Source organism: Magallana gigas, chromosome 9 (genome assembly GCF_963853765.1).
Source record: "Magallana gigas chromosome 9, xbMagGiga1.1, whole genome shotgun sequence".
Classification (NCBI taxonomy): Eukaryota; Metazoa; Mollusca; class Bivalvia; order Ostreida; family Ostreidae; genus Magallana; species Magallana gigas.
In genome coordinates this window covers 40,395,134-40,406,879 of record NC_088861.1, presented here as the reverse complement: position 1 = coordinate 40,406,879, position 11,746 = coordinate 40,395,134, and the positions used below count along the sequence as shown (strand labels likewise).

The 11,746-nt window shown below is 32.7% G+C and overlaps 1 protein-coding gene across 2 annotated transcripts in view; it reads left to right on the top strand.

The window, feature by feature from the left end:
* The first annotated feature begins 109 nt into the window (after positions 1–109).
* LOC105346099 (proline-rich transmembrane protein 1) overlaps positions 110–11,746 on the top strand; it is a 65,205-nt gene continuing 53,568 nt past the window's right edge. Inside the window, exons 1-4 of one of the 2 annotated variants that reach the window (XM_034477692.2) lie at positions 111–270; positions 3,567–3,742; positions 5,581–5,709; positions 6,642–6,832. In XM_034477692.2, the coding sequence (XP_034333583.2) occupies positions 246–270; positions 3,567–3,742; positions 5,581–5,709; positions 6,642–6,788 (477 nt within the window). In that variant the 5' untranslated portion in view covers positions 111–245 and the 3' untranslated portion in view covers positions 6,789–6,832. Of the gene's footprint in view, positions 271–3,566; positions 3,743–5,580; positions 5,710–6,641; positions 6,833–11,746 lie in introns of those variants that run through there. The other variant, XM_066070729.1, reaches the window with a different exon arrangement.

The window sequence follows — 11,746 nt, the reverse complement described above, 5'->3', positions numbered from 1 at the left end:
TTATATTTTCATTTTTTTTTCTATATTATCGTGGATTCCCATCAGAGAAATATTTTTTCAAAATATCAGATATCCCTTATACTTGACCTAGTCAAAACCAAATGTTTCAAAATAAAGACCAGGAAGTTTACTGTCAAAATTCCACCCTTGCAAAGAAACATATATTTAGATTTGATGAATGAGAACTGGCCTTGAATTTGCGATTGGAATATTCAAACACTTAAAAAGACCCCAAGCTTAACGACATGTCGTCTTCTAAAAGATCCGAAAGTAAGTTATTCTCAAATATTCTTTTTAAATTTTACCACATGTTCAATTTGAATTTAAGCTAAAAAATTTAATTCTACTGAAAGTATTGCATTTAAGATATCTATTTGTGTTCTGATATCAATTTTAAAATATTATGACTTAACATAGTTCCAGTGTAACCGTTTTTCATATTTCTTAGGCAATGAATGACCCATAGTTCAATTTTATAAAGAGACCGTTTTAGTTTCATGTTTCACTCTCATACCAATTCGCTCAAATAGAAACAAAATATTAAATATCTGACATTCAGAGAGAGAGAGAGAGAGAGAGAGAGAGAGAGAGAGAGAGAGAGAGAGAGAGAGAGAGAGATTTAAATTTGATAAATGTTGAAAAAATAAATTTGCCAATTTGTTTCTTTAATTAGTTTAAATGAAAAGTACTTGCCTGAAAGAAGTAACGTACAACGCGGTAAGACTTAATAAAAAAAAACAAATGGCGGAAAGTGAAGGGCAATGTATTGCCCTTGCCCTTGTTCCAATTAGAATTTAAAAAAAAAAAAAATATTCCTGCACTCGCTTTTATTATAAATTGCATACATTTTTTATACAATATACCATTGGCAGGCTTATATATTAATTTGTGAACTATAAACATATTTTTCAAAATTTCAACACATAGTATAAAGCTGACATGAAATCATAAATAGGCATTATTTCCCTGTTTTACCGACTAGAGCCATTTTAGTTGTCGATTTCTATTGTTCTGTTTATCGCTACACATTCTCTATATGAGGCCGATAGCACTACTCATGCTTCACAGCATTCAGAAAACTCGTCACTGTGGGCAAAAAGACTTGTAGAAAAGTTTTTTAACAAAATAAATATGACAACCACTGCAAAAGTAAGACGTTTTAAGACATTTCAAAAAATTACCCTTTAACCCTGAGACTAATAGAATCATTAATTAAATATTACGAGTTTAGGATAGTGAACTTTGCATCATGGTTAACGTGGTGTATAGACACTTTTTCATGGATGTAGGACTTCATACGACATTATATAATTAGTGCCTGTTTGGGAGGGTAACAGTTGAAATTGACACCCCGAGAAAACCATTGGCAACCGACGCGAAGCGGACGTTGACAATGGTTTACGAGGGGTGTCAATTTCAACTGTTATTCTCCCAAACAGGCACTATTTATTTTGTTATACTGAATGTCTTAATTTTTAAGAAAATTTTACTGCTTTTATATAGGAATGACGTGAATTCTACATCGAACCGTACGCGCAAAATTTTCGCGAATGTAACAATTTGTAATGTTACCCGTTGCCAAGTGCGTTGCTAACGCTGAGGGTATTAGAACGGATTATGAACTGCGTCTTAACCAAACAGATTTCAGTATTTAACATGAAAGTATAACAATTTAAAATATTGCCCTAAAGTCCCCACCTGGATAAAGATGTAGAGTTATTGTCCGTTGTACAAAACGCTTGTAATTGCCACTTCTCGTAAACCGTTAGAAATAGAAACTTTTATCAATGTCTTTAGGTGACTTTAAGGATCTTTCAAACTATTCATGCCAAAAGGAGTCAATGTTACCTTAAAGCAGGTATCGCCCCTGAAAGTTTAAACTTTAAGAACCTTACATCCATGTAGTAGGACTATCGTTCCACTTCAAATTGAAAAGTTGACATTGTCAAGTCCTAATGACATAAAGTACATGTTCAAACAAATAATTGCATACCTAATCTTTTGACACTTTTTTATGACGTAAGGCAGAGAAAATGTTATTGAAAAAAAAATATTGAAAACATAAAATATACTAAGGTGGAAAGACCTCTAATTGTTTGAGAACAATTAGTCAACTAGATTTCTTTATTAATTTTTACAAAAGTTTAACTACATTGGTAGTTTATGCATTTAGAACTCCGTGCAACCTGAGTGCCTCTCGATTGAAGCAACCGACCGTAACTTTCTCGACAGGTATACTAGTATATACCCCAATGGCAGTAGATGAGCTATCAAAACTAATATGGTCACCAAATGCTCTAAGGATTTCATGTCAGCTTTAAGAAGAATAATTAAGAAGTAAACCAGACATAATTCACAAAACATAACCAAAAAATATGAATCAACACACAAAACTCTTTCATTTGTAAAATGTTAGTACCGCCATTTCGGGGAATACTATCAAGTTTTGTTATATAAACATTTTCTGCACTTCTGGATACTTAGCGAACTAACTAAGCAAAATGTTATAATGAGCCTAAAATGTCTACAGCTATTGTAAAAATAACAGCCCTAGGGTCAGTGATACCGTTACTTGTAATATGACTTGTGTTAGTGTGTTATAAAACAAATGAAATTCTATAATTTACATGGAATCATCCTTTTGCAAATTGTTTTAATAGTAATTTAAACTTACATCATGTAATGCTATTTAATTGAGTTTTGCAGTAAAAACCACGGCCAAGAGTGGCGAGTTCGTACTAACATTTATTTTCCTGTGACAATATTATACTGTCCCGAGTTTTTGCTTCCACCACTTTTTGCTTGATATTTCAATAACAGTAAATACCTTTGTGCTCAAACTAAGTTCATCCACTAATATGAAAAATGTCCAGATTATCTGTTTTGAAACGCCATCTCTACCGCTCCAGGTTTTAATACACATCCCAAAATTGAAAGTCTACCGAGATTTTGCATTGCATCAGCCATTAATAAGCCCGGATGATAACGTTAAAAAATTGCCCAAGGTATGCCGAGGATACCGAATGGAGAAAAGATGTCAACATTTCCCATCATAAATCTCTGTAAGAAAATTGTTTTCGTTCCTGTGAAATTTTATGAGTGAAGATGGATAACTGTTCAATAAAGATATCTTGGATAAATTCCCTTTTGTCGTTTTCAACTGTATTTCTTTCACAGGTATGTGTCATTTTATTAAAAATTATCAAAAAGCGATGGAAGCAATAACTTGGGACAGACAAAAAGTGTTTTTCTGGTTTTATTTTCCTTAACATTCTAAGAATTGACCCATCTGTGCAGTAACCCTTGTAATATTATAAAAATCGTGGAATGAAAAATATTGATACTGATGTGTTCATCGATTTTCGAAACATGATTATCGCCATTGTATCTGTTCCAAAAGTAGATCAAAAAATACTATTTCACATTATGTAAAAATAAACATAGTTACATAGTTCATAAAATACACTTCGCTACAAATCAATGTTTGTGTAGTACGTGATATTGCAATACACAAGAGAATTCGAACAATAAGATTAATATCCTTTTACATGATAATTTTTTTTAAGTGCCTCCTTCTTACAATGAAGCAACAAACCAAAATGACCAGTTAAAGCTAACTTACGAGAACCAGAATAATCAGTACCCTGGAGGTAATCAGTTTTCCTCGCCAGGTGGCGGTCCATATCCAGTCAGCCAACACCAATCACAATGCACTCCCCAGGAACAAGTGATGCGACCATTGGTACAGTAAATTCTGCAGAAAATTGCATTTTAAGTGACATTTAATACTCTTAATGTTAATTTTATGCAATTCTGAACAAGATCTGGTTTGTCTCATATTTTTGTTTATCAAATCTCTAAGAAACTTTGTGAAAAAAAACTCAATTTATAAATGTCGAAAAAAAATGAGTGCCCAGCGTTTGAGAATTTCTAAATAAATATATTTACATTCACTTTCTTTCCCTCATACCTTCAGTGTTTCTCGAAGAACATGAGCTGACTTTTCTCGCGACTTCAAACTGGATCACGACCTGATATTATACTTACGCTGATTATAATATTTCATTGATGTAAATATATTTTGACAGTTAAATGAATTCAATTGATTGATTTCTTAGTGTACAAAAAGTAAATTCACTAAATCACAGAAAGAAAAATAAAATTGTGTCATTAGAATTTAAAACGCTCTGTACTATTTTTGTCAGCATAGTTCGGCTGTTTCAATGGCTCTTCCGTTAATTTCTCATTACTAGTTGAATAAGTCAGAGCTTTTTAAAAACAAATCATATTTGCGGTAAAGAAATAAATGTTTAAAAAGGTAAATATAAGCATTGAATCATTATTTTGTGAAAGATGTGGTCTCAAAACTGCAACGGTGTGTGCAAACAAATAATCATTACGCGCTAGCGCGCGTTATTCAATTTGTATGCACACACCGTTGCAGTTATGAGACCACATATTTCAAAAGATAATGATTCAATGCTTAAATAAATATGTCAAACTTTGCTCGAATCATCGATTCATATACTTGTGGATATCTACCTTATTTTGATTTTAGTTGTTATTAAATTTGTGACAAAACCTGAAATCTTAGTAGCATGTTAATTCTTATATTCGTATGTCGCCCTCGACGCCATGTGTATACATGTATGTATAATGTGCAAATCATATCAACATATTACATAACAACACATTTGTTTTACAGCGTGCATAGAATATGTAGGTTAACATTATAAATAAAACAAACAAAAACATGTCTGACAGAAAAAAAGAGGAAGAATTTGACCAAAAATACATGTATTTATAGAAAGAATATTTGAAGAGAGAAAATAATCAAAATGCATACATGCCAATTGAAAGAGACGATGAAAAGTTAACTACATAATTTACAGAAAAGGCTCATTGATTTAGCTTAATTCCTTTCTCATTATTTAGTATTGATACCGTTTTATTTGGTCACAGACTTACGCAAAGAATCATATGTTATTTTACCTACATAGAATAATGATTACATTCAGTGTATATTTCCCCTTATGTTTGCATTGGACATCTGCGACGTTGAATTTTTCTATGAATACGCTTTGCTAATTCATGCGCCATGAACACAGATAGAAACGTCTTCACGTGTTTTGGGTACATTTATTTTTGTAAGATTAATGAAACTTTCAATCTTACATAAACAATTTGATATGTACTTTTGAAAAACAATCATAAAAATATATCTACTCCTTAATAAAAAAGAATTTTCTCCACAAAATTTTTGGCACTATATTTTTTGTCGCGTAATTCCATGTATGTTTCATATCCCTGACTTACAGCGCAGAAATGGCTTTATAGCGGTAATACACACTATTTCCCACAAACAGACATCAGTATGAATATGAATATATATATATATATATATATATATATATATATATATATATATATATATATATATATATATATATATATATATATCGCTTATGCGCGGTATTCAGTTTGTCTGCACCGCTTGGTGTGTCATAGGACCGACGACATCCAAAAATAAGCATCAAATGCTTAAATATATCTATTTAATTACCTTTATCTTTTACACAGGTTAAACAGCCTGGAGCTAATGTTATTACTCGAGACCCTGACACCATTAACTGGATGGTTCCGGCTGTCCTTGCTTGTTTGTGCTGTTTTTGGCCGGCAGGAATAGCGGCCATCCATTATGCCAGCAAAGTAAATACAACTCAGTTTTTATACTTGCTTGTACATTTAGTGACACATATTCAAAATATGAAATCATTTTTCTTCGTTAAATCACCTCTTGATTTCTGGTTTTTTTTTTCTTAATTAGTCATTGAAAGTTATGACACGAAATGTCCCTTTTTTTTCAAGAAATTCCCTGAACTTGCAGATCAAGGTAATGCCCCTAATGTATAACGTGAATGTAATTTCTACTTATCTGTTTAAAAAATATAGAAGTAAGAACTTGGAACTTTCATTAATTTCTAAAGATTTTTAAAACCCCCCAATCCTAAAAAATAATTCTTATTTTACATATGTACTCAAGGGGTCTTGCAATCTATTCATACTGAAAACTGTATGGTTCCTTCTAGCACCTATTGGCCCCGGAAATATTTGAATTTCGACAAAAACACCACATAATTACTCACATAATTCATTTATTGTCTACGGATCTTCCCGATAAGGACAATGAGCACACGGAGGGTTTGACTGGTAAGCGGATGATGCTCACTACTGCATGGTACCTGATCTGACATCTATTTTTTTTTTAAAGACATGTGTTTGCTCTGCTCCTGTTTTGTATTTTTCCCTTAGACTTTTGATTTTGAATACTGTTCGTTATCCTCACAGCTTTTTAAACATTCGTCTTAAAGACTTATATGAGAAGCGTTTAACTTTTGATGTATTTAACATTATCCAAATCTTTGCCATAAGACACATGTCACACATTATAGTTAATGTAATAATGCAGTTGTAGGCTACGATCTTGATTTTCTAGGATACATGGTGATTGATGCTCTTAAATCAGCAATCAATACGTGTGAGTTACACTGCAATGATGAAAAAAAGGTTCTGTGTACTTCTTGAAGTGTTAATTACAATTTTGGCAAACATTTGTAATTTATTTTATATTATTGTTATAGGCTAATAAAGCAGCAGCAAATGGTGATGTGGTAGAAGCGGAAAAACAGTCAAGAAAAGCGGGCTACTGTGTGGCCGTTTCCTTTGTAATAGGAATTGTTTTGACTACTCTCGTAATTGTACAATATAAATATTGTTCTTATTGTTAAATTGAAAAGGTTGAAAACTGCGTGTTCCTTACTAATAAAAACAATTCATCAAAAAACTAAACTTTTTGTGTCGCTTGGATTTTTTGGAGGGCTCGTTTTTTTAAGGAAGCTTAATATTTTTAAACTAAATTAATGAAAAAAAATTAACTCCCGACAGAGCTAGGAAAAATACCTCGGATGTATTACATACAGTACCGATCAGACCCAACCTAACAGAAAGTAAACCCCAACTAAACCCTGGGTTTACTTTCTGGGTTTAGTGGAGTGGACCCAGAGTAAACCCCAAGTAAACCCAGAGTGGACACAGAGAGAAAAGCCCGATCAGAAGAATACCCTGAAAGCAGACGCTACATGTGTATTCGGAATATACAAGGGGAAGGAATCACAGTTAGTAGGATAAGATAAAATACAGGTCTGCTTCACTCTTCAGTGCGTATAGTTGACTCTAAAAGCAATTATCGAGTAAACCCCGAGTGGACCCAAATTTTCAAACCGTTTACTTAAAGTAAACCCAGAAAGTAAACCCGGGGTTTGATGGTGTTAGTTTGGGTCTGATCGGTACTGTAAGTGTCGATGAGAATCCGGCTTTTTATAAAACTTTACATACGTGTTAATACAACACATATTGCTATCTACTAAGATGTAATCTACATTTCATTCAAGTCAATGAAAAAATGACAATAACAAACTGTCAACCATCTCAATAATCCATTTAACAAAGTACAAATTCAAAGCAGAGCAACACGGACCTCTGAAAAGAGGTAGGATCAGGTGTCATGAGGAGTGACCATCCTCTGCTGGCCGGTCACACTCGCCGTGTGTTCTTTGTCGTAATCGGGGAATAAACGGAAAAGTCTGTAGACAATTAGATGATTCATTATTGTCTAACAATTAGTACGAAAAACTTCAGTAAGCATGCGACCCAGTGGAAGATTGTATTTGCTGACAAGATCGTTGTATCGACCAACTTACGAAAAGATGAAAAACACCATATGCAGGTGTAAAGCTATATTGCTACATAAGTAAAGTTGACTATCGAAAATCGAAGTCATCGCGTTTATCATAAAGTTTTGTTGTTAGGTAAAGTTTATTGAAAACTACGGCAGTTATACTGTAATACACACAGTGTTCTCCAAGGTTAAATAACGAGTTCTATTATGACATCACAAACGCGTAGAACGCTCTAAACTACATTGTCACAAGCTAAAATCAAAGTTCACGCTTGCATGGGGCTGTTACTGCAGCTTTTACATAAACATGAACTTACCCTTAGGATAAGATTTGAATTTTAAGGTATAGATCACATTTGCAAACAAGGCAGAAGTTAATAAAATGTAAATATAAGCATTGAATCATGAGTATCTTAAAGATTTAACGCGCGTTATTAAATCTGTATGCATACACTACAAGCTGCAGTTATGAAACTGTATTCTTAAAAAAATCATGATCCAATGCTATAATTATCTACGCTTATTGAACCTAGATTCTTGGAACAAACATACATTTAATTTCACTCAAACAGTGATAAAAATAATACATTTCTTTAGTAAATAAAATCACTTTAAAAAATCTATTAAAAACAGAATCCTAAATATGAACCGGTTTTCTATTATTGTTTTTTTACAAAGTACATCAAAATAATTATTGTTTTTATCGTTCAAGTCCATAAACATTTTCCACATACATGTATTCATAGTCACGATTGGTATTTGTAAAACTCAATCGGTTTTGAATGTTGTGTCTTACACAATTTTGTTTTCAGCAAGTTCAATGTACCGCGATTTACTGCAAAATGAAAAAAAAAATTGTGATCTTTTCCGACCGCAATTTTAATCTGCTATACAGTAATAATTTTTAGCTCACCTGAGCTGAAAGCTCAAGTGAGCTATTCTGATCACATTTTGTCCGTCGTCCGTCGTAAACTTTTCACATTTTGAACTTCTTCTCTAAAACCACTTCACCAAATTCAATCAAATTTGGCTCAAAGCATTCTTATGGAAAGATGAATATAAATTGCAGAAATGAAAGAAAAATTTTCATTGATAGCGGAGAAAACATCAAAACTGTAAAAAAAGAAAAAGGGGGTGCATTTTAAAAAATCTTCTCAAGAACTCTTGAGGTAAATTCAACGTAATTTAGCATGAATAATTCTTATGGGAAGGAAAATATAAATTGCAAAAATTATAGGCGAATTCTGTTTCAAATCTGAGTTATTACGAAAATAATAAGAAAGAAAAGGCGTGTTTCAAGCAATTTATAGGTTTGCTTACCCATTTTACCAAGACTCATATTCCATAATTCTAAAACGAGGTTCTTTGTTTAAAGCAGCATGACACTATATGATACATTTGTAAACGGGTCGATCAGACAATGATGAATTTGTTTGTTGTGCAACAGTTCGTGTACAAAGGGAATCTTTGAAACATGCAAAATACATTGGTGCCGATTTTGTGAAGTAAATTGAGGCCAAATATTTCAATGCGTTGACAGTTTTCACATATGACGGTGGTGTTAGCTTGTTGTGATTTACATTCCGTTTTCATTTATGCTTTGCGTTAACCTGGGAACTGCCGCTTGTATTTCCTGATTTTTACGTATCAAATCAAACAGAGACTTCGGTAAATCAAACAGATTACTGTTTACCTGCGCAAATTAAGCAACATCTGATGTATTAAGAAAGAACTAAAATGCAATTCATTCAGGCTATCGGTAATTAGGTATCATCTTTTGCGTAATGGTAGACCAATGCAATAGGTTTTGTTGAGATGTTCGGCATTTTCTCGAGTTTATTCAGTTTAAAAAAAGTTAAATATCGCTGACGGAAATATGTAGGTATATACATGTATATGATTCATTTTGAAAAATAAATTGTGTTCTTTATTTGTTATAGTGCATGTTTCTTGTGTTTAATTGTTTACAATTTCTATTTACTTACCATATTTGAGTGTTAAGCTTCGAATTATAAGCAAGATACAGATTTTTGCTCACAATTCTATGTTTGTACACAGATCTGAGGCCATTCATTTTTTTCCATTTTAAATGCTGAATAGGAAATACTAAGTTAAAAATCTTAAGCTGAATGTAATAAACTGATGTGAACAAAATATTACTCAAACCTAGCAAAATTTTGAGCTTATCTTGCTTATAATTCTACGATTGACGCTGAAATTGTGGTTGATCATTAGAAATTCTATATGAATTAGAGTATGTTAAATACTTGTACAGAAAAAAATTGAAGAATGATATGCTGTATATAACTACTCTCAGGGGCCCCCTCTTTATACAATGAATAATGTGAAATGTGAGTAAATAAAAACGACATCGTTTAAACAGTTTCCATACTTCTGACACATTTCTGTTGCGGGAATAAAAGAATTATCGCTATTCCTAAGAAAATATTACAGCGGAAAATTATCCTGGTTTGTAGCCATTTGTTATTTTTGAATAAAAATGAAAATAATGGGTGGGGCATAGTAAATCAGAATGATGTGCCTGTCAATACGATAACATTGATTTTTATAGCTCTTTAACATGTCACGGGACAACATTTTTCATTCCAGTGTATTCATCAATCAAGTGTGAGTAAAGTTATAAAAAAAGTCACGAGTTTACGCGAGGCAAAAAACAGTCATTTAATTATAATGGAGAAGACAAATTAAATTGTTGAATATTTTTAATTTGAGAAATTGAGCGCATTGAGGTGCAATTTTCTTCTTCACATATATACATGTAATAGGATTTTTTTGATAAAATACAATAACTATTATATTTAAAAAAAAAATACAATAACTAGTAAGTAGTTGAGGAAGAAAATGTACCTATATGCTTTCAAATATTTTGATCGCTTTATTAAGTGGGAGGGGGGGGGGGCAGAACGAAAATACAGGGAATTAGAAGTTATACAACAGTGTACCCCCACCAAATTTTTAGTTCTATATCTTGCGTAGGATTTTCGTATTCTGTGTAAAAACAGTATTTCATGAAGGTGCAATGTCAAAGATTACGTGTATGCAAAAATAAGTGTAAAATTCGAACACCTTACAATATTTTTTGTTTTTAGCTCACCTGAGCTGAAAGCTCAAGTGAGCTTTTCTGATCACATTTTGTCTGTCGTCCGTCTGTCCGTCCGTAAACTTTTCACATTTTCAACATCTTCTCAAACTACTGGGCCAATTTCAACCAAAGTTGGCACAAATCATCCTTAGGCAAAGGGGGTTCAAAGTAGTGAAAACTAAGGGCCACACCTTTTTTCAAGGGGAGATAATTGGAAATTAATGAAAATTTTAAAGAAATTTTCAAAAAATCTTCTTCTCAAGAGCCCTTAAGCCAGGAAAATTGAAACTTGTGTAATAGCATCCTCAAGTAGTGTAGATTCAAAGTTGTGAAAATCATGACCCCCGGGGGTAGGGTGGGGCCAAAATGGGGATCGAAGTTTAACATAGGAATATATAGAGTAAATCTTTAAAAATCTTCTACTCAGAAACTAATCAGCCAGGCAAGCTGAAACTTGAGTGCAAATATCCTCAGGTAATGTAGATTCAAAGTTGTGAAAGTCATGACCCCTGGGGGTAGGATGGGGCCACAATGGGGGGGGGGGGTGTCAAAGTTTAACATATGAATATATAGAGTAAATATTTAAAAATCTTCTCAGAAACTAATCAGCCAGATGATTCTTTATAATTGTTAAGATTTTGGCTCCAGGACATTCCTTCGGCTTCACAAGAAGGTTCAGAGTTTGATGTAGTTTATATCCCATATATAAACAATTGTTAAGGATCTTTTTGAGAACTGCAATACTCAACATGTGATATGACTATAAAATCATCCTTTTAGAAAAGGGACAAATGATTATTAACATAAAAATATCCAGGGGGAAAATGGATTTATTTATACAGGATCTACATGTATTTTTGTACATTTTCCAGATAGTTTGTATTATGACTCCATTAAGCTGATTT